The sequence below is a fragment of the Acomys russatus genome, chromosome 1 (assembly GCF_903995435.1).
Source record: "Acomys russatus chromosome 1, mAcoRus1.1, whole genome shotgun sequence".
NCBI classification, from domain to species: Eukaryota; Metazoa; Chordata; class Mammalia; order Rodentia; family Muridae; genus Acomys; species Acomys russatus.
In genome coordinates this window covers 112,865,377-112,893,132 of record NC_067137.1, presented here as the reverse complement: position 1 = coordinate 112,893,132, position 27,756 = coordinate 112,865,377, and the positions used below count along the sequence as shown (strand labels likewise).

Below are 27,756 nucleotides of genomic sequence, written 5' to 3'. Positions count from 1 at the left end.
GGGGCTTCATGCATACCAGGCTCTATAGCATACACTACATTCCCCAGCCGTCTCAGGCGTCTGAGGGAACCTTGGAAGGGTTTGCATATAAGCAGTTCTTTTGAGGAACCAAGAGGAGCAGGTAGGCTGGGAGAACAGAGTGGGCGGGTGAAGGAGGGCAGGGTCTTACATGGTAGAAACTGTGCACATACCAAAGAGAATCGGAAGGAATCTTCTCTAATGATGACTTAAGAGCACTTAAATGGGGAGCAGGTCGGAGGCCATCAGGGGAAAAGGCACAGACGGGCAGGTGGAGGGAGCAGAGGTGGGGGGTGGGGGTGGTGGTGTCTGTAGCTGGGACAGGGGACTCTGGAGACCGAGGACGGGGCGGGGTTCTGGGCTTTCGTACTTCTCGATGGTGTCTAGCCTTTTTGAGCATGCGCACACTTTCTTCTGCGATGTCAGGTGTCTCCTGTGTAGTTCTGGTGATTGCTGGGGCTAGAGCCCTCCACAGCTCAGTTGGGCTGGACGTGGGCTCTGGAACAGGCTTCTCCTCTGTCTATCTGTCTGTCTGTCTGTCTCCTAACTCAGTTGCTCTAGCTGTTGGGTGGTAGGGTGGGGGTTTCTCCCCCACTGCTCATCCTGCCGCATAGCACATGCCTGCATTTCCTCTCAGTATGCAGACTCAGACTGATGGATGCATGGCAGCTGCTGCTATCCAGGAGGGCCTCACAGGGTCTAGACAGGAGCCACGGGACTTCTTATGGCTGACCTCTGGTAGGCATCATGGCTGCCATGGTCTCTTTCTCAAGCAAGCCCTAAAATCCAACCCAGGTCCAAGGGAGCGCAGGAACTCTCCCACGTCCCTTGAGGAGCAGGGTGAAGAGCAAGAGGGAAGGCTGGTGGGGTCAGGTCATGGTAGGACAGTTAATGGGGGGGGGGAGTGAGGGGGTGTGTGTGTGTGGGGGGGAGCAATTGCATCAAGTGGCTAGGACTTGCTTACCGGCTTCTTTCTTTCTCCTAAGCAATCTATCTATGTACAAATCCATTTATACCACAGGGAACATACAGAATCAACTGCCACACAACTCCCCGTTGGCTATCAACAAACCACATGTTCACTGACACTCCCTTAAGAATCTAGCGCCCAGTGACGTCATAGCTGGCTTGATCTGTGCTCACACAAGGACAAAGCTGCCAACAACAATGCATTCACCAGGATGCAGGCAGTGTCCCTTCGTTATGTCATGCACAAACTCACCTTCCACAAAGGTGAAACTGAGGTTTCTTAATGATGTGAGGCTATTTGGGGGCCTCAGACATCAGATGTGGGGATCTCCCTCAGGTCTATGCAGAGCCCTCTTGTTCCCAACCTGGAGGTGAGCTTCTTCTTGAGCTAAGGCCAGAAGTCAACAAAAGCGCCCCTAGTGAGGGTCTCTGCCTTAAAAAGCCCATGTGGGAGCCTGGGGCATGAAGACCAGGCTGGCTTCTACACCTAGATTCTAGGCTCCAATCTCTCCCCGGTTAAAGTACCTCAGTGACCTTGGGGACACTGCTAAACTTTTCTGGCCTTAGTTTCATCTCTAAAATCAAGACAGTAATAGGTGTTGCTGGGAAGGGTGAATGAGGTCTTTTTTTTTTTTTTTTTTTTTAATTTATTCTTGTTACATCTCAATGTTTATCCCATCCCTTGTATCCTCCCATTCTCCCATTATTCCCCTCCCCTATGACTGTTCCTGAGGGGGATTACCTCCCCCTGTATATGCTCATAGGGTATCAAGTCTCTTCTTGGTGTGAATGAGGTCTTAAATGCACTTGACTTGGGACCTTGGCAGCAGTAAGGCCTAAGTGCCAGCTGCACACAATAAAACCAGAAATGGCTTCTCTAGTGCAGAGACTGTCAGCTCCAGGGACAAGTCCAGGGGAGGGGTATGGGTATTGGCTGTGGCTCTGACTTTTGAATTATCTTTCCTGGGATTCTCAGCAGAAATATTTGCTTTTGATTTCAGAATGCCGGGGGGCGGGGGGGACTATTTCTGCAATTCTGTTGTAAGCAGCTGGTGGTATGGGTTGTTTCTCTCTGTATAGATAACATACCCTCTCTCCACATTACGTGTAACCAGTACCTCCCTCTTAGTGGTTGTGGTGAGGGTGCAGGTTATCATTAGTTTTTCTGGAAAATGTTCACTCCTTAAGTGGAGTTTTTGTGTCTACAAAAACAAGGAGAAAAAAAAAAAAGAAAGAAAGAAAAAAGAAAAAAATAGCTGCCCTGTCTCCAGGGAAGGGGCCTTTGACTATTCAAAACTGGGAGAAATGAAGGGTGTTATTTGTGGAAATTGGGACATCCGGTACCATCTACCTAGGGAAGCAGAATTTTTTTTTAACCACCCACCAACACCTCTGCATACCAAAAAATTAATAAACTCTCAGGGAATACATTACTCTTGTGCATTTTAGGCAATCTCCTAAAGTCAGGGGCACTTTATCATCCAGGTGTGGTTTGGTCTGAGCTGTTGAAATGTCAGCAAAGAGCCTTCGGTAGATAAACACCTCTGAGCTCATACCTTCTGCCCGGTGGAGACTGAAGACCTCAAGAGGATGGATGTCAAGAAAGGCTAATAAATTGCTTGGGATCACACAGCCGAAATGGAGCCAGGGCAGGAGGAAGTCCATTTCTGTTGTGAGGCGCCCTCCCCTCCCCATGCCCTCTGATCTATTGCTTCCTCATAGAAGAGAGCCGACTTGCCTTAGGCTCCTGGGCTCTGTGAGGTTCTGGAGTTAGTAACTGATGAAGCTTAAAGGTAATTTGTCTGCATGCAACTCACTTTTCTTGAGCATTAACTGTCTACCAGTCAGTTATGTTAGGCCGTGATAAAATAAGACAGGCCCACTTTCAAGACATTTTCCAGTTTGAAATAGAGTGGGTGCTATAGTTTGGATCTAAGTGCCCCCTGCCCCACCCCAAGGTCTTGGAGTAAAGGTATAACACCACTACTGGGAGGTCACGGGACCTTTAAGTGGCAGGGTCTACTGAGGAATATTTAGGTCATTGAGAGCCTGTCTTTGAAAGGGCTAGGGGCCCTAGCTGCTTTCTCTACATTCCTGATCACACAGTGACTGGTTTTGCCATGCAGATCTACCGTGATACATTGCTTTGCCCAAAGCTGCAGGACCAACCAGAGACTGAGACCTCCAAACTGTGAGCTCAAACCAACCTTTTCTCTTCATAAACTTGATTCGCTCCGGTACCTGGTAGAATAACAGAAAGTTAACATGGTGAGGATGACAGACAGAATGTTAGAGGCAGACGTATAAGGACATCAGGTGCTACAAGATTCCTTAGCCAGGCACTTGGTACCGTCTACTCTTCAATCTAAATAGCTCAAGAATCTATCTCCTCTGCTCACTGTATGCTGCCACCCATTGTACCCACCTCACTCGGTCACCTTCTGGAGCCTTCTAACATCCTGCTTAATGTCCATCACCGTCCACAGCATGGCTATAGGGACAGTGAGAGCCCTGCTCAGTGCACCAAAGTGCTCATATCTCAGTGGTGAGGTCAAACATAGGAGCCAGCCATACTACCTACAGGGCCTGGCCAAGGGGAGAAACCCAACCAACATCTGTTGAATGAATGAGGCCAGGGGTGTTTATGGCACTGTGCAGCTTGGTTGTGGGAAAGATTAAGCTTTGTCACAGGTGGAAGCAGTCTTGGCGGGCTCTACCCTTGGGACACCCCATGAATACCTTGTGACAGACTGAGTGGAGCCATCCTGGGCCTGGAATTCAGGAAGCAGACCTGGGAACTCCAACTGGGCTATTGTTTTTCTAATTGACCCTCAATGGGGGTGGGTGGGAAGGAGACCACCCTTCCCATGTGACTCAGGCAGGTGAGGAGGAGAGAACAACAGGTTCAGCCCCGGCTTGGGCGTGTGTGGAGCAGTGAACAGGCCGGAGCAGCACGTAGGCCAGAGAGACACGGTCCCATGGAACGGATACCGGAAGGTTCACTCTTTTGTCCCTTTAACCTTTTTTCCTTCTTGTGTAAGCTAGTTGGGTTGTATAATAAAGTTTAATTGTTAAAAAAACAGAGCCAACACTTGGTGACCACATAATGCAGACCCCTGGCTCAGAGATGTCTTGGTCTTTTTGAACAACGATCATTGCCCAAATAGCTGGGGGATGTTTGAAAGGCTGAAGAAAGATGTCTCTACACAGAAGAGGCTGCCGGGGGTTTGCTTGAGAAGTCTCCCAAAGTTCATGTGTTAAAGGCACATGGTCCCTGCCTGGTGGGATTTGGCGAGGTGATCAGATCCTGAGGGCTCAGATTGAATCAACCAATTGATCCTTGGTGAATTCATAATTGGGTGGCCTCATCGGGAGGTGGTGGGAAGGGACAAAGTGGGTCACCAAGGGTGTGGCCTGGAAAGGTGTACTTCGTCTCCATCTCCTTCCTGGTTGTCCCTCCAACTTCCCAGATGACATCATGAGAATAGCTTTCTTCTACTGTATCCTTCTACCGTGACGTGACGTCCTAAGGCTCTCAGTCATAGAGCCACGTGACTGTGGATGAACCCTCGAAACCCATGAAGCCACATAAATCCTCCTGCTCAAGTTTCTCTCGGGTATTTTGTCATAGCGATGAAGACACAGGGCAGTGGCGGTTTCCAGAGAGGGCAGCTTCCCTCCACCTGAGGCCCCCCTTCCCTCCTAGTGGGGGCTCCCAGGAACCCCGGGTCACCTTATGCTTTTGCTTTTGGGAACCATGTGCCAGCCACAGACTGGAGCACACACAAATGGGAACCCGTATTTATGCTTCCTGCCTGCATTCAGCCGTCCCCAGAAACAGGGGGCAGGAAGGTCACTGGGCCAGATCAGCTGGAAATCCTTGTGTGAGCCTGGGGAGGGGGCTGGATTCAATGCTGTCCAAGCACTCTGCAACTCTCCAAGTCCTTCCCTTGGGGAGAAGTCAGTTTTAAACAATGATCAAGATTCTGGAAGAACTGGGAAACATCTAGAAAAATCAGTTGTTGGAAACTCTAGGGAAGCCAAACCTGGAGGTAGAGTGCTTTTCCTTTTCCGAACTGTCTAAAAAAGAAAGAATACTGTTCAGTCATGTAAGAGGCCAAATGCCCAGTTTTCACTGGAAGCCCCATATCCTCCAGAAGGCTGGACTGCCAGAGAAAGGGATACCCTCTCTTGGCACTTGTGCCTAGTTCTCCACAGGGTGTGCTTTGCTATGAGAGCTATGCAAACACGTCTTGATTGCCTTCTCAGAGGTTGGCCTGGGCCAGGTCATGAGAGCCAGTCCTCTGCTTTCCAATAAGGGCCATTCAGTCATGGCACTTGAGACCTTCCTCCATGCCAGGCACTATGCTTCATGCTCAAGTGGAGAGATGGCTAAGACTCACTCAGCCTAGCTCTTTAGGACCACACGGTTGACTGAGGAGAAGCCATCAAGAAAATGTTATGAGCATGCCGTGTAGACATGGGATGGCAGGGTTTATGAGATTACACCAAATAACATCAGGTTGTCATCAGACAGTAACTCAGTTAGCCAGGCCTGATGGAGAACATCCTCTAGAGGTGAATGAGATTAAGGAGACATAAGCTGGGGGAAGGGAGGAGCCAGGGATGGTTTCAGAGGGTACAAGTTAGGTGAATTCCTAGAGGTGATCATGTTTATCAGTTTGTTCCTGTTCCTACAACTAATAATTGGGAGAGGTTTGTTATGTTCAGTTTTGAAGACTTAAAGTACATATAGCATTGCAGCGGCTGTGGTGAGGCCCCTGGCGATATCTCACTGTAGTGATGACACCACGGTGGGGAATGCGTGAGGGAGGCGGGGTGGGGGGTGGAGGTGGGGGGGGGTGAGGGGGGAGGCCTCCCACAAACCAGGAAGCCAGAGTTGGAGGATCTTACTTAGTGTCAGCCAGGCAAACACTGGGAGTAGCCAGAACCTGCCGGCAGCAGCTCATAGCACTAGATCAAAGTGGAGAGCCATGATTGACAGGTGGGTGCATAATACAAGGACAGATCATAGAGACCCTGTGTGCTCCCAAAGCTCCTCTTAGAGATCCTGAAGTGGTCCTCTTTATTCACTGACTATCCAGGTGCAATTAGGGGTCAGCTTCATAGTCAGTTTTGGCTCCTAGGCCATTTGGAAAACCACCTAAAAATTCTTCCATTTTGACTCAAAGGAACATTTGATTTAGAGTTGGCACTTAATCAGTGCTGACGCAGACCCCTCCCCCTCATCCCCAAGAATAGTCATCATAGTTTCCTGACAGACAGCTGGTCCTTTTGGATCGCTTTCAACCACACACTGTCTCCAGTCAAGTTCTTGGCCACCTATCTCATGATGGAGATGAAGCTGACCTTCTCGGCCCTTTGCTTTGTGAAGGAAATGGTTTCCAGGCAGCAGCAACTATAGTAGACAAATTTAAGCGTGCTAGCTTGATGAGGCAAGGTGAAACAAGGCCAGCTACCACTACCTGGCTCTACAGGAGGCAGAATCACACGTGAAGTGACCTATGAATCAAGACAGGCACACGGTGGTGAAGTCAGAGCCTGAGGCAGCCATGATTCCAGCTGAGCCCAATCTGCTGGGTGGCTACCCCGCCCCAGTGGGTGGGGGTGGGCCTCCTTCCTCATTAGGTCAGGCTTGAGGGACCCTTGACTACATCACCTCCACACCTGCTCCTTGCCCCAAGCTGACATCCTCCTTTCTGGAGCTTACTTTGATCTGTAATTTTCATCTCAGTTGGTTATTGAGTTTAAACACAGATGACTTGAGGGTTTCTCATGCCTTCGACCTCCATCTGTGCTTGCTCATTGGTGTGTAGCTGGGCTTTCCGTGGCCATGACCAGCAGGCCTAGGTGTGTCTGAAACCAGAGGTCTGCACACTGTGAATGACACGCTCCATTTTCTGGCGGGTGGTAGCTGAACAGCGATCAAGACTCTGGGACTTGGAACCCCTTATGTCATTCCTCACCTTAGACAAACTCCTAGATTTTCTGCTGGCTAACCGATAAAGGAGTCCTGGCTGCAGGTACACAGGCCCCATGGAGCCCCATGTAAGATAAGATGTAGAACTCTCAGGTTAAAAGACACAGGGGCCCAGAGCAGGAACCACCACAAAGGCTGCTCTGTCTCAGGTATCAAAGGGTGGCCTTGAACTCGGCCAGGTAGCTGCGAATGACCTTGAACTTCTCTTCCTGCCCCCACCTCCAGAGTGCTGGTATCACAGGTGTGTGCGAACACCCAGTTTATGTGCCAAGGGATCAAACTCAAGGCTTTCTGTAGGGAAGAGGAAAGCTGAGTACCATCTGAGTGAGCTACAGTCCCAGTCTGCTCTTGCAGTTTCAATAAAACCATAGGTTTCTTGTGGCAAAGGTACCCGTTCCTGGGAGGGGAGCTATTTCTCCCAAATAGCTGGACAGAACCGGAAAGGGCCTCTAATCTAAACCAAGGAAGAAATTCCTTCCACCACCACCCACCCCTCCCTGCTATGAAAACTACTTCACCCATCACTCACTTTCCACAGTCCTTGGAGGATCAGGGATGGACAGGGCTTAGCTGCCTTTACCAGGGAGGTGATCTGGCATAGGAGGCGATCCTACGGCGACTGGAAGGGTCTCAGAAGGGCAAGATGGGGACGGGGCAAACATCGTGGACCAGCTCCTGGGGCACCCTGGCTTGCGTCACCAGGCACACCGCACCCCCCAAGACATCACAATATGGGGGCTGCGACCCCCCGCGCCTCATCATTGTTCGTTTGCGACCAAACAATCCAACCAACACCCACTCTGGGGTGGGGGAGGAAAAAAAGGAAAAAAAAAAAAAAAAGGACTGTCCCGAGGCCGGCTCCTCCCGCCCCGCCCCGCCCTCTTCCCTCCCGCCCGGGGCCCCCGCCCCCGCCGGGCAGTGAGCGCGCGCCGGGCGCCCCGCTCCGCCGCCCGCGCCCGCCCGCCAGCCGGTCCGCCTGCGGCGGGGCCGGCCCTTCGCCCGCCCACCGGCCCCGCGCTCGCTGCCCGCCGCTCGCCGCCCGCCGCCCCGGCCCGCCGCGCGCGCTCCATGGCTGCTCAAGAGTGGGACTGGTTCCAGCGGGAGGAGCTCATCGGCCAGATCAGCGACATCCGTGTGCAGAACCTGCAAGGTACCGCCGCCCGGGCCTCTTCGGAGGGGCCGCCTCCACCAAGCGTGGGCCCCGCTGCTTCCCCCGCGGGCCCCAGAGCCGGTGTTGCTGGCCTGGGCCGGGCTTGCAGAGCCCAGGGGGTGGGGCGGTGCGTGGGCGTGAGTGTGTGTGCACGCGCGCGTGTGCACCCCATTTCCATCAGAGGACCCTCACCCTCTCCTCCCCCACCTCAGGTAGTTCAGAGAAGTTTGTAGTGGACTGTTGGGGGCGGTGGCCCAGGTCAGGGCCAGAAGAAAGTGCCACCGTGTGTGTGCACAAGGCAGACTTGGAACACTTTCCTAAGTACCTATGAGGCTGGGGACCTGGAGTAAGGGAGAACATCGGTCCCCAGAAGCTCTGGGTGATGGGGGTTACCTAGGGACCCTCAGTGAACTGAGGATCAGTAGACCTTCCCCACTCAGTCCACAGTCTGGGGAAGAGCTGGGACCAAAACCTTTGCCTGAGGCAGCTGACAAGATGAAAGATAAACTCTTGGTGGCCCGGTGTCAGCCATGGGCTCTGTGGTTCTGCCACCTCCGAATATGAAGCATCTTTGAAAACAAAGTATTGGGTGTGTAGACTTATTAAACAGAGAGAGAGAGAGAGAGAGAGAGAGAGAGAGAGAGAGAGAGAATATATCCTAAAGAAAAAATCCACCCCTCTCACTCCAAAAAGGCCATTGCCCTCAAGCATCGTGGGTGGAAGTGTGCTTCCAGCCCTCTCTCTCCTGTGGAGGCTTTGCAAAAATGGACATGAATCCATTTCCGGTCTCTTCACCCACCTGGACTGGTGCACAGGTGAGCTACTAGTCTAGCCAGTTCCCCTACTGGCTTTGGGGTGAAGAGAGTCCAAGGTTGAAGGTGCAAGGAGCCAGCTGGGAGGTTTGGACAGAGGTCGGGCAGGAGGATTGTGGGTGTCCCTTTCCAGCAGGGCAGGGAGCCCCTGCTGGGGGTGGGGAAGAGTCTAGATTAAATATTACACCTGAGAGAATGTTTCCTGGGAGCTCACGTGACCCTCTTCGGCTGAGGTTTGGCAAGGACAGTGCAGGTCTGCAGAGGAGACTTGAAAAGGGGCCAGCGGGCTGCTCAGGAAGTGGGCACTGGGGACTCTGGATACTGTTGCTGCTTAGGTGCTGTGATGTGTCACAGGAGGATTGGAGGCGCTGCATGAAAAGAACAGGGTCTGGTCTGGGGTGGGCAGCATACCTTAAGCTGAGATGGTATCTGGCTGGGGCTGTCAGATCTGGTGTGTGTCCTGCGTCTTAGGCAATCACCAGGCATTTTAATGAGCATGTACTATTTGGCGCAGCCAATTATTCTTGCAGGATCAGGTCCCATTTGTAAAGGGACACACGGCAAAGTGACACAGAGGGACAGGGCTACACCACAGCACGGTCTTGAAGGTTTAGGAAGATTTATAGGGGTGTCAGCTCCTCACCCCGAGACTGTGCCTACCACACTTTTAGGCAAATATCAGTTATAATTTGACCAGCAATGGACTCTTACCAAGAGGCAAACTTCAAATCGTGTATTTCAAATGTCATATGTATTACACACATGTATGAGCTTAACATGCTTTTAGTTATGGGCACACTCAGGTGATTGCTACCTACATACAGATTTTCTGATCCCTGGATGGTTGCATCCACTTTCTTCCCAGTCAGGAACCTCACCCACCCAACCACCAAGGTAATCTTTAGCCCGGTCTTTGTTTTTAATTCCTGAAGGTTCGATTTGTCCCTGCATCCGACTTGAAGTTGAATGGTGCTGTTGAATGTGTCCTCTTGACTTGGCCCTGATGTTCGATCCATCTGCACAGTTTTCTATAGCTATGGTTCCTTTTAACTGCTGAATACTATTTCCTCGTACGAATATACCACCATTCTATTCTCCATCTGATGGAGGACCTTTGGGTTGTTTGCAGTTTGGGGCTGTTATGAACAAATGAAGCCAGCTGTGTTTTGGGGGTGAACATTAGTTCTGTGCAGTTGTTGAGTAGGGCTTGTGAGCTTTGCTTGGTGTTGCTGAGATAAGGCAAGGCTGGAGGTCAGGCCAGGAATCTGTCTTCTGTTTTCTCTGTTTCTCTGTCTGGATTAGGGGCCTAACAGATACATTCTCTTTTTGCTCCTGTGGCACTTAGAAGGTCTCAACTAAAGGTTCAAGTCCAGAAGGCATTCTACACTGATTGCAGAGCATCTGCTGAGCCAGCTGGTGCATGTCAGAGGCCCAGTTACGTCTGGATGAGCGATGGGGGCTGTACCAGGGTCCCTGGCTCATCTGTGCTTAGGTGGGCTGTGGGTGGGGTTGGCAGGCAGAGCCTGGCTCAGGGTTTGATTATAAGCTTGTGACTGCTCCCAGTTCAGGTGATCATGGTGTCTTATTGATCCCAGTTGGAGACAGTGGGACTTAAGGGTCTGTAATCACAGGGATGGAAGCTCCTGGTACCCGTGTAGAGGCAGCTGGTCCTGTCGAGTCTGTCAGGCCTGATTGGAGTCTTCTCTTCCAGACACGAGGTGGTTCTGGGGTCAGCAGTGAAGGCAGGCTCAAGCAGGGCTCTGGATACAGCCTTTCAGAGAACAGCTTGGAGTTAGCCGGCTCTTCCTCCCCACACATTGATCGTCGATTAGGAAGCATGTCCTTGGTCCTTGCATCCCGCCTAGGCCCCTGTCCCTGCCTCCCTACCCTGTGGGGTTCTAGAACCCAGGCTGTGATTGTGATATAGAAAACCTTCCCTAGAGGAACACTGGGGTGGAGGGAGGCCAGCTTGCCTGAGTGGAAAACTCAACCTTCCTCAGCGAGGCCCTTCCCTCTATTTAACAGCCACACTTCAGAGGAAGTTGTCAGACATGGGCACACGATGGCCGCCGAGGCAATTGCCACCAAGGTCCTCTGGTGTGGCATGGAATCCTTTGGCACAGACTGCCTGTGAAAGCTTATAGGATCCCTTGCAAGGATGGGGGGGGGGGTGACTCAGGCTGTTGACCTTTTTGCAGAGGAGAAAATGACAAACAGGAGAAAGTCTGAAGCATAGGCCTGCTGATCCTACTTGCCCTCAGAGTCATGACGGGTGGCATAGAGGTTAGAGGTGGCCAGGCACCTGCTCTCAGGTGACTGTTGACTGGAGGCCTCCACTGTCCTTGGAGGACAGTGTTGCTGCCCTCTCCTCATTGCTCTAGACAAGAGCTATTGACCCAGTGTTTGTGTGGGCTCCTGTTCTGCTTGGTAACATGGGGCCGGGCACTGTCTCAGACACCAGGACAGACAAGGCACGGTTCCCTGATATGGCTGTGTGGAGGTCATCCCTGTCTTGTGGCTCTCTCCTGTTCTGGTACCCTAAAGGGGTTGATGCCATCATCTCTCCTTTTTCTAGAATAGCTTGGGTTGGCCTCATCTATCAGAGGCAGCTAGGTGAGGTGGACAGGACAGATGACAGGCTGTCCCATCCCTTCCTCTGAGGGGATCCTCAGCAGCATCATTGCCATCGCCTGAGCCCTACAAGCTGCTCTCCCTGACAGGGCATTCCCACCTTTAATCAGAACTACCTCAAGGTCCTGTGACTTGCAAATCTTGCTGGTATCTGGATCCAGGTGAGGCGGAGGGCAAGCATCCTATGGGTATATAAGCATGCAGGTAGAGAGGATGTTAACCTCATTGCTGGTGGCTGTGAAGGTCCAAAAAGGAACCTTTTAATTTGGACTCTAAAGGCTGACTATAAACTTCACTTGGCCTGGGTGTTCTCTATAGGGCATTGCTTGTGTGTTCCAGAAGGATCCATGTTTGCCTGTTATTGCTTCCTCCTCCTCCTCCTCACTGTCCTGGGCTTGGACTCAGGTTCTCCCAAGCTTGCTTGGGCTACTCAATGGTTTTCTTAGGCTTTGGCCTAGCTTTCCTTACTCTAGTCCACCCACCATCCAGCCACCTCACTGTGTCCCCATTAAACCATCCAGTGAGTTTGTAGACGAAAGCAGAGTTTCCTGGCCTGGTAGTGGCATCAGGGACCTGGTGTCGGTTTGTTTTTGTTTTTTGTTGAGATATTAACAGAACAAATGTGTCTTCATAGCACCCAAGGGAACGGTTTCATCTACATTGAGCCTAGTAGGCCAGTGGATTTAGTGGACTGTTCACAGAAGTAGGAGTGAGCTGTTACGCGACTGGGGGTAACCCTAAAATAACTACATCACTACGAAATTGCCCCCTTAACATGGGTGACAACTCATGAGAGCTGGAGGTCCCCATCCAGTTGACATTATCCCTCCTAGCTACTCTAGCACTTCCTGAGACCACATGAGGGCATAGGCAGGCACCTCCCCCTGGGTTGGGAGAGTGTGGCTGGCATCTTGGGGATGCTTTTAAGAGAACACCCACAGGCCCTGTCTTGTGAAGGAGAGTCATGAGGCTCTGATTAAGATAATAATGGTCATGTTATCCATGGAGGGCAGCATTCCACAACCTGGCTAGCTGCTTTGACCACCCCTGGACCAGTGGTGTTATGGTCTATGGGTGCCATGATGAGAAAAAGGCTGGGTTAGCATGGCCTGGCATGCTGGCGTGGCACCTCCAGCATGGGTGGTGTGGTAGGAGGCCATCTGTGGTCTGCTGCGGGTGCCACACCAGCCTCCTCATGCCTCGTCACCATCCTTCTCCTTCAGAGCCCACTCTGTACCCTGCTCAGGCCCCACCTGTAGGTGTTCTGTGCTATGGGACCAGGCCAGAGAGGGGAGAGTCCAGGAAAGGGCCTTTCTGCTCTCCTTCCCTGGCTGTCAGTACCCTGGAAGGTTCCATTTAAAAGCCAGGAGGAAATCAGATGTGGATTTTATGTCCCCAGAGGGCTGCCTTGCTAGGTCACTGGCAGCAAGGTTGTGTGCTTGTTTCCTATGCATGAACCAAGGCATGGATGTTTTCTTCTGTAGTCAGACCCAGGGCTTGGAGTCATCTCTGGTTTGCAGGTAAAAGCTCATGGTCTGGGAAAGGTTTTTCTAGGGGTGTTTTCTTGTGTACCTAGGAGGTCAATGGTCAAGACTGAGGCTCTAATCTTGCTTGCTATTTTGCCTGCAATTTCTTAGTTCTCTTCTTGGTAAAGTTGGAGTTGCCTCACTGGGAGCCCTGTGTCACCCCTGTAAGGTGGTGTCAAGAGCGGTTGGGTCTGGGCATTATCTGCCTGAGGCTATTTGCATTTTAGCCACTGGCACACGGCGCGTGGGCTGCCCACGTGCGGCTCTGGGCTCCATGCAGCTCTGCTGGCTGCATTCCTGGATTCTTTTCACATTCAAGTGTCAGACTCATTTTCACCCAGGAGCCTAGCAGAAAAGGCCAGCTCACAGGCTGGCCACAGAAAGGGCACACTGTAGAAAACGTGGGAGGCCTTGGTTTGCCCCTGGCTCATGAAGCTGGGAGGGTCAGTGACCAGCCCACGATTCAAGCAAACAGAGCCCCCTGTCTACATGTGTACCCAGGAACAAGAGTGTCCAGGGGCCAGGTTGACCAGAAGCCCATCTTGAAAATGGGATTTGTATAGCTAGGGGCAAGCTGACCTAGGGAGAGGATTGAACATAAGAAGCAGGCAGCCACGTGGGCCTGTCCTCCCACTGAGCAGCCAAGCTGCCTGCTGGCACCCTAGCCTCCTGGGGAAGGCAGAGCATGGGACTAGATCAGCCATTCTAGGGAAGGGCCTCTTGCCCAAGAGGCCTGGCTTTCATGAAGTGCCTGCTGGCCTGCAGAACACTGTGGTATTTCATATTTTATTGGAACAGCAGAGCTCTGGGCAAAATCCTGCTCAACAGGTCATAGGTTACGCCTACCCTGTGTCTGAAGGGAAGAAGAAAAATAAAGCGATTGTCTTTATAATGGTTGAGCCATTAAAAGTGAACTCCCGTTCCCATAGAAACCTTCTTTCACTTTCCTTGGTGTCTTTTGAAAAAAAAAAAAATACTGGTAGATTATGTCTGGCATAGAAGGAAGTTGAAGCCGCCTTTGGAAAAAACCTTCGGAGGGTTTTTCCTCCTTATTGGTATGTTAGCTTTTCTTTGATTAATTTTCTCCTAGATGAGTAGGCATTCCAAAGCTTCAGCCATAGGTTACTTTGGCCTGTTGCTTGTTTTATAAATAAAGTTTTATTGGCATGCACCTATACCCATTCATTCGGATGTGATCCATGGCTGAGTAGGGGAGATGAAGGTACCCAGAAGGCCAAAAAATATTTCCCACTTGGTCAGGTGCAGAAAAAGAGTTGGGCAGTTGAGAAACAGTTAAATTGAACAGAAAAGGTATGTGTGTGTGTGTGTGTGTGTGTGTGTGTGTGTGTGTGTGTGAGAGAGAGAGAGAGAGAGAGAGAGAGAGAGAGAGAGAGAGAGAGAGAGAGAGAGAGAGAGGAGGGGGAAGGAGAGATATCTCTGTTATGTATATTCAATTCAGGCGGCGTTATGACCATTGTTAGATAAATGTTTTTGCCAAGTCATTTCTTCACTCCATGCTGGACATGGCCTACCAAGTTGTCTCAGGCCTCAGATCTGAAGTACATGCTAGCCACACTTGCCTTCTCCTCACTGCTGCCATCAGATTTTGTCTAGTAGCTCTGGGTGCGGCTTTGATGTCATGCTAATACCTATGGCATATGGGGATCACCTTTCTTTCAAATCAGGGCAAACACTCAGGGGCCCAGGGAGACGGATCAGCTATGTGAGGTGGCCAGCTTTCCTGGGGAGATGAAGGTGTCGAGCTTATGTCCAGCCTTGGCATGAGTTGAAGCCTTCCTGTCAGTACCCGTGACAACGTGGAGAACTTCCTGAAGGATGATGGAGACAGCAGTTTTGAAAGCCGGACTCAAGGGTGTGTGACAAGTGGGAGTTGCTAGTCGGAACCTGTTATAGAATGCTTCCTCTGATTTTTCCAACATCATCTTCATCAGAGTTGTTGTGACCAGTTGCAGGAGACCCCTCAAGAAAAGTTTGACTATTGACATTGCCTCATGGGAATGGGAGGGTTGGGGTAGTTACTGGACATTCATCTGAGGTTCCAGCTACTCTGTCCTCCAGCTTTGGGGTCCCTCAGGCTCCTGCAAATAGCTGATCACCCACGCTTTGTAAGTAAGCTCATGAAGTCATTGGCCCTCCAAACTGGACTTCTGTTGGGATTCTCCTTCGGTTTGTTCTTGACTTCATGAGGAGGGGGGTAGCTGTGTGTTTACATCTCTCCAGGGAAGGAGTGTTCCCAACAACACGAGCAAGGAATGCTTCCTGTGGGTAAGGCTATCCTTTTTGTTCTGAGCACAGGGCTGATCGCATGCCTGGTGTGCACTCTGTGCCTGCTGTAAAATGACTTTACTCACAGTCCAGAGCTGGGATTCCAAGGCAGGGGACTATGCAGCAGACCCGGAAGACCCCGTGCACTGGGTCTATCCTCCTCGTATTTTTGCCCTGGAACCCAGTGCTTCTTGGGGATGAGGAGACGCTGAATAGGGCTTTCAAAGACCTGGTCAAAGGCAGCTAGCTGGAGCTCCTGCAGAGCTCCAGGTGGAATTTGATAGAGCCCCAGTGACGTCACACCCGACTCCTGCTTTCCTGTCCTGGGGGGGTTGTGTGTTCTCATGCAGCTGGAGGCTTTGCTTTATAGTCCTCTCTTTTTTAGACTATTTTTAATCCCCTGTGCTATGACATACTTAAAAGGCAGAGCTCTGAGCATTCTGGTTAGGATCTGGGGCAGCAGGTGGAGAAGGGCACAGAGACGGCCTTCTGGTTTGATGGGGGAGGAGCTTGAATTTAGATGACATTATCCCCCTGCTCCCATTCTCACCGAGGGCAGGCAAACTCTGGACCTGGAGCCAAACCTACTTGGGCCCCACCAGTTACCCTGCCTCTGTGCCCCTTGTATGGTCTGTAGTTTGCTGCCCTCGGGGCCACCAGGTCAGACACAAAGCCCCTGTAACCTCACACTCTGGACACCTCTCTCCTCTACCACATACTCTTGCGCTCAGGGAAAAGCTCCTTCCTTGCATAGTCTGGACCCCAGTGTTCCTCATCCTCACTCATCCCAGAGGGGAGTGCTGAAATTTGTTGGAATACTGTTGTAACTGGAGGCCATGTTGGATGAAGTAAGTCTGACTTAGACAGGCAAACATTGAATATTTCCTCTCATCTGTGGACACTCTCTCTCTCTCTCTCTCTCTCTCTCTCTCTCTCTCTCTCTCTCTCTCTCTCTCTCTCTCTCTCTCTCACACACACACACACACACACACACACACACACACCATGAAAGTAGGATGGACACTATCTGGGAAGAAGAGGGTAAGCAGCAGGCTGGGGGTTAGGGGCGAGGGCAAGAGAGAGTATTAAGGATGAGTATCATCGAAGTGCCTGATATACACATATGGAAATATAATCAACCAATCATATTTATGCAACGAATATGTATACTAATAAAATAAGTAGGTTATGAGGGACTTCCATCCCTCAAAAATGACATACTGATTTTGTCTGGTGAGGAAGCTAGCTGAATGGCCACGTGAGTATTTCCAGCCTTGCATCCCGGTCTCCATGCCTCCTCCCTTCCTGGTAGAGCACGTGGTCAGCTCCATGGCCTTGTTGCTCCTGTTCCACTGTTGTCTCCATGGAGAGTTTACAGTGCTGCTCATGATGATCGCTAAGCACGCTGTGCTTTCACCTCTGTGTTGTTTGCTAAAGCAGGGATGAACATGGAGATGGCGAGATACAGGAAAAGCTCCACGTCTTATGGTGGCCATATTGCTGTCAGGTGGCTCTGACTTATGGGCTGTCTAGCCAGAGTTATGGAAGACAGCTTGGGGCTCTGATGTAATATGTTTGATGTTCCATGCAGCGTGTGTGTTGGGTGGTGTCCTAATTAGCTTTGTCAACTTGGCAAGATGGCATAGCCTAGAGTCATCTGAGAGGAAACCCTAGATCAGCTTGGCCCGTGGACAAGTCTGTGGGGGGAATTATCTTCACTGGTAATTGATGTAGCAGGACGGAGGCCACTATGGGCAGCACCATCCCTAGGCAGGTGGCTCTGGGCAGTGTGAAGGCCAGATAAACATGGGCTAGGTTGAGTCAGCAAGCAGCGTTCCTCCATGGGTTCTGCCCCTGTGGTGATTATCTATAGCTAAAGTCAAGGCCAAGCAAGACCATGAATGTTGGCTGCTGGGCTTTGAGTACTAGAATCAAGAATCAAAGTGAACTCTGCAGAGGCTCTAAGAGGAGGCTGGGATTGGGACTGGGACTGGGGAGGAAGTACAGAGACCTGGCCATGTATCAGGGACCAGGTGATTGAATGGCAGATGATTCTGGGCAAGAAGTCACAGCCTCAGGCGGGCTTGTCACTTAGCTCTTGAGACTTGACAATCCTCATTGTCACTTACACATTGGGAACTCCAACTAACAAGACAAAAGGCCAAGCTCTCAGCCCTTAGCTCCTGGCTGGTGATCACAAGGGCAGCTGAGAAGCTGTGAGGCCACGGCTCCCAGTTTAACAGGTTGAAGAATATGATTCTAATATACTAACTGATGGCTGGAGTGCCTAGAGGTTACCATGGCAACTGTCCTTTACTCCAACTGGGCTATGTGATGATGATGACTGATTATAAAGATGTCAGTGTCTCTATGTTGTGTCATTTCATCCTGATGTCACCCTCGGAGGTTGGTATGATGCCCCCCACATAAACTGAGGCCCAATGCAGGTTCTGATCTGAAGCAAACCCACACACTTTACAAACCAAAGCTGAGAGCCTTGGGCACAGACAGTCCACTGTCGCCCTGGGGATGGCCTCCTATGGGTTCTCAGGAGCATGTGCAGCGTGAGGTACCTCACGCTGTTGAAGGATGAGGGGGCTAGGAAATAAAGAGGAGTAGGGGGGCGGTCACATAAGGGTCACAAGTGAGATGGCTCAGGTCAGTACTGCTGCCCGTGGGTCTCTCTTGGCGGTGGTGGTTGCAGTTGGTTTTCTGGTTTTCTGGCTTGGCTGGAAGCTGTGCCAGGCTTGGCACTAGAATGCCGTGTTTGTGTCTGAACACACGAATGTGGAATTGAAGGGAGAATCTAGACCCTGGCTTTTAGCAGACCTGTGTATGAGCCTATTGATGCTCAGTGAACAGGAATAATAATTTCCAGGTCTGTTGCCTGTTAGATCATCAGTGAAGTCCCAGGCCTTCATCCTCTTTCCTCCTCTCTCAGGTCCCCCTATTGCCCTTCCCTTAGAGGCTTCCTTTATATATCTATATCTATATAAATATCTATATCTGTATCTATATAGCTGATGGTTCTGATATTTTCCCTCTGTCCCTGAGTCAAATGCTTGCATGTTTTCATTGCAGCTCCTTCAGTTTTATATTCCAATTCTAAGACATGTAAGGATGCGGCTTTCCTCTCCTGCTCTTTGGCCCTCAGCCTCTATTTCTTGATCTAGTTCCATCACTCTCTTTGGGGATCTCAGGGTTACACTCGGTCTGTGCTGCTCAAAGTGTAGTCTGTTGGAAGGTGTGGCCATCTGCTCCCCCCTGCTCTGCCTTTTGTTTCCTGGCAATTTAGACTTATCGATGTTGCTGCCAACTTAAGGGTTTATGTATTTATCCCCAAACTCTTGCTGCTTGAGACAGCTCTTTTGGTTGTTTGCGACACCAGGTGAGTTCTGTCTCTGGTCCTGACTTCATGAGTGAATCTAGGTCTCAGGCTTGCTCTGGACTTTGTTGCCCTCCACACCTGAGACCTGGCTGTCTTCTGGGCTGTCAGTCATCGTCACCATGCCTCCCTTCACCTCTCTCCTGCTTGCTGTCTTCCAGTGGTGTTAAGTTTTGGATGCTGGCACATGTTTTTGCTGAGGGTGGCATATTGTCTGAGAACTTGAACCGGGAAGTTAGGGCTCGTCTCCTCTAATTCCTGATTGCTGTCTTAGCTGAGCATCCTGTTCAAGCCCTTCCTCTAGGCCACTGAAGGGCTCCCAGGGCAGCAGTCAGGAGCTGTGAAGCCACGCCCCATCCCTTGTGGACAAGTTGTACTCTCTCTTGGAAGCTCTGTGTGTCCTCTCTGCCCCCAGTTCCTCGGGTCTTCCAGAGCTCCACCTTGGTGCTGGCTTCATTTTGTCTCTATCTGAGACTGTCCTTCAGTTCTGGAACATTCTCTTGGATTACACCATTATGATTTCCGTTCTTTAGTTTTTCTCTGACCTTTCAGAACTCTATTTAAATAGCAGCCTTTCATCTCGTAATTTTCTTATCTTTTCTCTTTTCCATCCCTTTGCTTCTTGCTCTGTATCCTGGGAGATTTTATCTTCTTCTAATTCTGTATTTTATCTATTGAATTTTAATGTGCAGGACTTATTGTAGAAGAGAAACCTGTTCCCCCACACACTGGGGGTCAGCGCTGCCCAGGATGGTGGGAGACCTCTTGTTGGGATAGAACCCCAGCCCTGGTGGTTTGTGGAAGATTATTTGGGTGATATCTTTGTTCTCCAGACACCTCATGTGACATAGGAAGAACAGTACTGAGCTGTACCTGGCTTGAGAGCCATGATGACTGTGTGAGTCTTGGAGGCGAAGGGCCTGCCTACAGACCTGTTCCACCTGAGGCCCAAGGGCTGCAGTCACCCCAGAGTCTAGCTATGGAAGTGGCACAACACAGAATCGTAAACTTACTTGTCATTATGAGATTTACTTATTTGGGTAACTTGGTTGCACGGTTCTTGAATGTGAACTTTGTAGATAGCAATGTTGTGTTGCAATATCGTGAGCCCTGGTGGCTGGTGGGAAATTTGATAAATGAGTGCTCTGGTCTCCCTCACTCTGGAGACTCAACTTCTGAAAATGCCTGTTGGGTTAGGGTTAGGTTTTCCCTTTTGATGGTTTTTCAGGAATTGCTGAATATGGCCACTTCTAATGGCTATTTCCTCAGCCATACTCTAGTTCACCTGTGGCTGGTGTCCCAAGACCTTGGGAGTCAGGAACTTAGTTGGCTGCAGCTGTAGAAGCTGAGTACTTACCACAGGGTCCGACTTCCGCAAAGCTTCCATTCACCCACCAGTGTGTTGTAGGCCCCGCCCAGCTTGGCAGGCAAAGTTTTGATTGGACAGTAACGTAGGTTAGTTGCTGTTTTATGAAGGAGCCTGGGCACCATGGGGTCTTAAAGCATGCTGCCATGGGACCCTTGTTTAGGTTCTACGTGGTCGAGTGTTGGCACCCTGCCCACTTTAATAAATCTGCCCTATCGCTTTCTGGCGCCAAGCTTTTAAAGCAGTCTTTTGCTTCTGGTGAGACGATAGGTTAACTGCCTGGCCTTTAACAGACACCACCAGGCTGACCTTAACTGGTTCACTGGATTCTTGGTGGTGGTAGTGGGGGGGTTCTGCCCAGCTGCAGGGAGGGATACTGTGGAAGCGACCTGTGGAGGGTTCCAGCAAAGAACAAATGGATGCGTGGTCCCTCAGCACTGTTCAAATGAGGCCTTTTGTTTTGCAGCCCTGGTGGCTTAAACGGGGTTGATCAATCCCGGAGAAAAATCACAACAAAACCCAGCAACGAGGAAGGGCAACCTGTGCCTGTTGAGTAGGGAAAATAGGGCTTGAAGGCGGCCTGAGGCTTGAGTTTCCTTTCTGTGTATTATCGTGGTGGTAGCCGAAGTATCTTACTTTTCTATGTGCTGGTTTCTTCAGTCTGTGATGTGTGGTATTAGCAACTTAGTGTCTGCCTGGGACTGTTAGGGGATGCAGTGAAGTCACTGGGCCTTTTGAGTCAACATTTGTTCCTTTCCTTTATTTGTATTAAACTGTGTGTGGGGGTAGGAGCTGGGGAGCTAGCTTAGATGGGAAACTACTTGTAAAGGACTTGAATTCAGTCCCCAGAAGCCAAGGCGTGGGGGGGGGCAGGGTGGGGGGGGAGGTAGGGAGAGAGAGGCAGAGAGAGAGAGAGAGAGAGAGAGAGAGAGAGAGAGAGAGAGAGAGAGAGAGAGAGAGAAGAGAGTGGTCCATCATGCCTGTAACCCTACTGGGGAGGCAGACACTCTCAGACCTCTAGGGCCCTTTGGCCAGCCAGCTGAGCCTGCCTGGTGAGTTCCAGGACAGTGAGACACCCTGTTTGTCTCTGTTGAGCCATTGGAGGAACATGTGAGATTGTCTTTGGTCTGCGCATATGCACCTGTGCTCAAATGAACATGTACACACCCCCCCACACACACATGCACCCCCATACACATGCATACATGTACACATACACATAGGGGGTATTTCTTCCTCTCTCTTTGTGTGGTGGTCAGTGTTTTCCCAGGAGCTCAGCTGGATGGAGGGAAGGACTTAATTCATCTACGCAGCGATGATTGGAGTGTGGGCCATATCCTCTCAGATTTAGGGCATGTCATGAGAGATGAGAGGCACCAAGAATCTAACGGAAGCCTGGGCTATTGGGGGGTAGAAGAGACAAGTGGTGCTGAAGGATGGGGAAGGTGCCCTGTGACGGGTCCCAATGTCAGGTGGGCCTGGGCCGAGGTGGCTGCCAGGTGAGTGAGGGGCTGTGAGATGATAAAATGCAGTGTAGGAGTATGTATGCTCCAGAGACTAGGAGGGAGCCAGCTCAGGACAAAGAGAGCCTGGGGATGCAGTTGGGGAGGTTGTGAATAAGCCTGTGGACTTATGGTCTCTGTTTCTCCTGCAGCCATTTGCCTAGCTGGAGGCCAGTTTTCCTCCATGTGCAAGTGCTGATAGGGGTGACAGCTGGCTCCAGAACAGAGGAGGCTTGAGGGAGTGACATGTAGGAGGTTTAACACCCTTAGCTGAGTCTACAAAATAACAGTCATATTACCATCAGAATCCCGTTTGAGCATCCCAATGGAGTGGGACCACCTGCTTGAGAGTTCAAAGAAAGGAGTTATATCCTTGGGCCCCTCATTCAAAAGGCTCTTTGATGTGAAGGTCCAGCTTTGAGGTCTCTGGAGAGTCAACAGATGATGTCATGCCTCCCATGAATCATGTCTGTTATAACTCAGTGCTCTCCAGTCATGGGGAGAATCCAAGATAGGGAGGGACATGATAATGATGACCGCTTGGATGACACTATGGAAAATTACTTAATGCATTAGGGGTACAGGCCACAATTTTTATTTGTTTTTCAAAACACAGATTGTCTTCTAGTCAATCCGGCCAGAGACCTGCTGGCTTTTGAATTGATCTTACTATAACGTACATGTCTGTTGATGTCTGCCTTGTTGCAGCACTCTTGGGGGCATAGAGAAAGGTAGAAAAAGACTTGAGCCTTTTGAGATATGCAACAGCAGTGGCGCCTGTAGATTTGACTGTAGGGTCCCAAACTAGGACCCCGTGTCAGCTGTTCTTATGTAGAAATGGGAAGAGCGTATGGCTGTTGCTGGAAAAGAGGGAATCTACCTGTGACTAAAGCTGGTGGCAGTGAGGCTTGTGGACCACACCTTGAGGCTGTCTTGGGGGTGTAGCTGTGGATCCTGTGTCTTACCATGCTGCAGAAGCAGAGGCAGAGGCAATGGCGTGCCCCTCATTAAAGTAATGGTCCAGGGTTCTAGCTGTTATTTGTGCTCTCAGCAGTCTGGGATCTTTCAAGGTCTGTGTAAGTATTTTGATGGGAATTGCATTGAATCTGTAGATTGCTTTTAGTAAGATGGCCATTTTTACTATGTTGATTCTCCCGATCCCTGAGCATGGGAGATCTTTCCATCTTCTGGTATCTTCTTCAATTTCTCTCTTCATAGACTTGAAGTTTTGTTCACTCAAGTCTTTCACTTGCTTGGTTAGAGCTATACCAAGATACTTTATATTATTTATGGCTATTATGAAGGGTGTAGTTTCCATAATTTCTTTCTCAGCCCATTTTTTCATTTGTATACAGGAGGGCTACTGGGTTTTTAAAGTTGATTTTGTATCCAGCCACTTTGCTGAAGGTGTTTATCAGTTGTAGGAGTTCCTTGGTAGAATTTTTGGGGTCACTTATATATACTATCATACCATCTGCAAATCATGATAACTTGACTTTTTCCTTTCCAATTTGTATCCCCTTGATCTCCTCATGCTGGCAAGGGTGTGGAAAAGGGGGAACACTCCTCCATTGCTGATGGGAGTGTGAACTTGTACAACCACTTTGGAAATCAAATTGGTGCTTTCTCAGAAAATTGGGAATAGTGCTACCGCAAGACCCAGCTATACCACTCGTGGGCATATACCAGAAAGATGCTCCACCACACAACAAGGGCTATGTTCAAAGATGCTTTATTCGTAATAGGCACAGTCTGGAAACAACCTAGATGTCCGTCAACTGAAGAATGAATAAAGAAACTGTGGTACATTTGCACAATGGAATACTACTCAGCTGTCAAAAACAAGGAACTCTTGAAATGTGCAGGCAAATGGGTGGAACTAGAAAAGATCATTCAGAGTGAGGTAACCCAGACCTAGAAAGACAACCATGGTATATACTCACTTATAAGTGTATATTGGCTCAACATAGATGTCCTCTGAGAGACTCCACCCAAAGGGGTATCAGGACAGATACTGGGACTTGGAGCCGGACTCTGGGTGAAGGGCTGCGAGTTGTATTAAAGAGTTGAGGGATGGAAGGATGGGGCCAGGGGTTGTCAGGTGCACCAAGGAGACTATCAAGGCTGCCGGGTCTGGACCCAGAGAGGCCTGCACAAACTGATGCTCCAACCAAGGACATGCAAGCAGAGAACCTAGACCCCCTGTTCAGATGTAGCCAATGGACAGCTCATTCTCCACGGAAGGGTGGGATGAGGAACAGCTGGGTGACTGCCTCTGACATGAATTCTAGTGCCCATGATCTGATCACTGCCCCTTGGTGGAGAGGCCCTGTAGGAACACAGAGGAAGGGGATGCAGGCTATCCAGATGAGAACTGGTAGGCTGTGGTCAGAAGGCAGAGGAGGAAGTCCCCACCTTGTGGGGGGGGGAGGGGCGGGAGAATAGGGCAGAAGAAGGAGGGAGGGTGGGAACAGGAAAATAAGAGTGATGGGATTACAATCGGAATGTAATGTGAATAAATTATAATATAATAAAAAATAATTACAGGAAAAAAAAAAAGTCTGAGATCCACCTCCTTCCAAACAGGATTTGTTAGGAAAAGACCTTCCCAGGCATGAACACACAGTACACAGGTTACCCCAGATACAGACATACGCAACTGGGGTGACTTAGTGCTTTGAGGAACAGAGAACACTGTGGTTATGTTTCCCTGGTGTCTTGTGTTTTCTCCCAATCCTCACATCCCCAGTGTCCGATTCCAGGCAGGTCTGTCCCCTAGATGGGAAGGCACATCTGTCAGGCATCTGGCTTGGGGGTGACTGACATGATGGGGAAAGTGAAGTTGATGCTAATGGCACGTGTGCCACCACATTGCTGTCCCGTCACTGAGCATGTGTGACAGGAGCACCATGGAGTGTTTTATATTTAATTCTCCCGTAACTCTCCAAGCAGGGAGTTTTACCTCTAATTTTCATATGGGGAGTGGAGGCGCCACGAAGTCTCGTTCAGGGTTCATGGTATCATGGCTTATTCATAGCAGGGTTAGAATTTGACTACAGGTGCATCACAGACCCCTGTGCTTTCTCCACTGAGCCACGCCAGTCCCCCACTGGTTGTATGAGTAGCAAGCTGGTGGCACTGGCCTGAAGTTCCTGTCTGGACCTCAGTTTCTCCAGTGTGCTCTGATGGGTCAGAGCTGCACTGCCCACAGAGGGGCCACCATTATGGTGTGTCTATGGACCCAACAGGACTAGGCTAAGTTGTGCCATGATGCCTGAGTACCTGAGAGGGGGTATGTTCAGGGTTTCAGATCTCTCATAGAAAGTGGAGTAGTGTTGCATGGAGTCTGTGCTGACCTATTACTGTAGCTCTCCAGAGTACTTAGCCTGACTAATTATACCCCTTGCTCTTGTCACTGTTGTAACAAACACCTGACAAAGCCAACATAAGGAAGGGAGGGTTTGTTTCGGCTCATAGGGCGAGGGCACGTTTTGGTCCATCACGGAGGGAAAGTTACATGGCAGGAGCACGAGGCAGCTGATCACATGGCATCTACAGCCAGGAAGCAGAGAGAAACGGTGACTTTCTCCCTTGCAGTCAGTCCAAGTCTAAAACCCATGGAGTGGCACTGCCCACATTCAGGGTGGGTCTCCCACCGACTCCCAATCCAGATACTCCTCACAGACATGCCAGAGGCTTGTCCCCTAGATCCTAGATACTGTCACACGAACTACTAGAAACCACTGATGTATTATACTGTTTAGGAAGTGACATCTGGGAAGGCACTCATGTTTGTTGGTAGAGATGCAGTTTCCTGCCCAGGCATCTTTAGTGTGGAGAGCCAGCTGTGATCTCAGAGGACACTTCAGTTCTGAAACTCCTAGGCCATGGTGCTACTGTCTGTCTTCCTCCTCACCTTTGGTGCCCCAAAGGCCCTCTGAGTTACTCCCCTGTGCCCCTGATGCTCTCCAGTCTGACTTCTAATGCCACCAAGGAGAGACACTTTCCTACCTTGGCATCACCTGCCACCCTTGATGGAGTATGGCTACATCTATAAAGTTGGTGGATGCGGGGGGTGGGGGGGGAGGAATGGGAGGATACAAGGGATGGGATAAACATTGAGATGTAACAAGAATAAATTAATAAAAAAAAAATTAAAAAAAAAAGTTGGTGGATGCTGCCCTTCCTCCAGATGGACCAGTGAGAGGATACACAGGAAATGCCCACACTTGCCTGCAGCTCCTTATAGCTTCACCCCAACTGGCATTCTCTGCCTGGCATTTGTAACCTTCATGACCCAAAGCATATCTCTTTGTGTATATGGTGCATATGTATGTATGTGTTCATATATGTATACATCTGTATGGGTTTGTGGTGTGTGTGTGTGTGTGTGTGTGTTTGTGGGGTGTATGTGTGTTATGCTAGAGGTTGATGTTGGGTATCTTCCTCAATTACTCTTCCACCTTATCTTTTGAGGCAGGGTCTCTCCCTGTGACATGGAGTTTACTGATTCAGCTAGGCCACTGGCCGGAAAGCTCCAGAGATAAACCTGTCTCTGTCTCCCAGCACTCAGATTAGACAAGTAGACATCCACAGCTGCTTTTTTACATGGGCCTTGGGGTCTGAACTCAGGTCCTCATGCCTTCTGCAGGAGCACTGTACTGACTGAGCCATCTCCCTAGCCCTAGCATTATGTTTGACACCATCCCCAAAGCCATACTATTTCTTTAGCCAACTCCTTAGGGCATAGAGTGCTATTGAGTCAAATGAGCCACACCCCTCCATCAATGGTCCAGCTGGCGAAGTCAGGTAGATGCTGTCAGCCGATCTAACCTGGAAACAGGGCGTGTATATCTGTGTGTATGTCTGGATTTGGCTACACAGCTGCCACCAGGAATTCTTCGTGGTTATGCAAAAGGGTTGGGAATTCTAGACTTCTACCTTGGTGACCACAGATACTCTCCACCTGTCTGTAGGTCTTCCGGTGAAGTCAGGGCTCAAACGCAAGATTGGAGAGTTAGAAGGTTGGGGCCGGGCATGGTGGTGCACGCCTTTAATCCCAGTACTCAGGAGGTGGAGGCAGGCAGATCACTGTGAGTTTGAGGCCAGCCTGGTCTCCAAAGTGAGTCCAGGACAGCTAAGGCTATGCAGAGAAACTCTGTCTTGAAAAACCAAACCAAACCAAACCAAACAAACAAAACAACCCCCCCCCCGCAAAAAAAAAAAACCACCCCAAAAAGAGTTAGAAGGTTGCCTGAAGGCTTCTCCTGGAGTACGCTGCCTGCTGATCAGGGGGTGTGAGGTGATGGACAGAGGGAAGGGACAATGCTGTCCTGTCTTAAAGCGAAGTCTTCATACATGGAAGCCAGGGGCTTGAGGCCTGCTCCCTGGCTCTTCCCAGACATGTTCCTCTCTGGACCCGCTAGAGAGCTGGGCCAGCCTTGGACAGCACTTGCTGGGTGTGGGTATGCAGCCTGCAGGGCAGTGACCTGATTTGTTCATCTATACATCTGTATACAACTGCTCTTGTGTTTATGTGGCTCTCAGGCCACGTCGCCACTTGCCTCGCCTTCGCCTGTTCATTTCCCATCATCCTATCTGCTCTTTGTCACAGGCCTGCCTGTCATCAGACCTCACAGGTGCCCATTGCCCCATGGGAGAGATTGCCATCTGCCTTGCCTAGTGCCTTCCTAGACATATTGGGTGACCCACTCTCAGTTTTTAGCTGCCTGTTGGGGACTGGCTGGCCCAAGCTGGCCCCTAGCATCTGTGGAGGGGGCACACCAGGCCCTGCTGAGCAGTGGGCTGCAACTTCCTTGTACCTTTCCTGGGGATACATAAGCCTATTTTCAGATAGAGCTGCCCCAGGTGAGGCTACCTTGTTGTGATGTAGTATTTTCTCAGGGCAGGTTCTGAGAAAAGTGATGGCCCAGTCTCTTGGTCAGCATTTGAGGTAGATTTTTTAATTGAATTTTATTGATTTTCTGTACAGGGCAGGGTCATGGGGTGATGCACACATGTTACAGTGCATGGGTGGAGGTCCCTTCACCGTGCGTCTTGCAGGATTCTCGCTCAGGTTACTGGGTGTGATGGCAGGTGCCTTTACCTGT

General features: G+C 50.3%; 1 protein-coding gene across 2 annotated transcripts in view; it reads left to right on the top strand.

Moving 5' to 3' along the window:
- Positions 1-8,022: 8,022 nt before the first annotated feature.
- The window catches only part of Clmn (calmin), a 92,975-nt gene continuing 73,241 nt past the window's right edge, over positions 8,023-27,756 (top strand). For both annotated transcript variants that reach the window (XM_051150967.1, XM_051150959.1), the window contains exon 1: positions 8,023-8,138. In XM_051150967.1, coding sequence (XP_051006924.1) covers positions 8,057-8,138 — 82 coding nt within the window. In that variant the 5' untranslated portion in view covers positions 8,023-8,056. The remainder of the gene's footprint in view (positions 8,139-27,756) is intronic.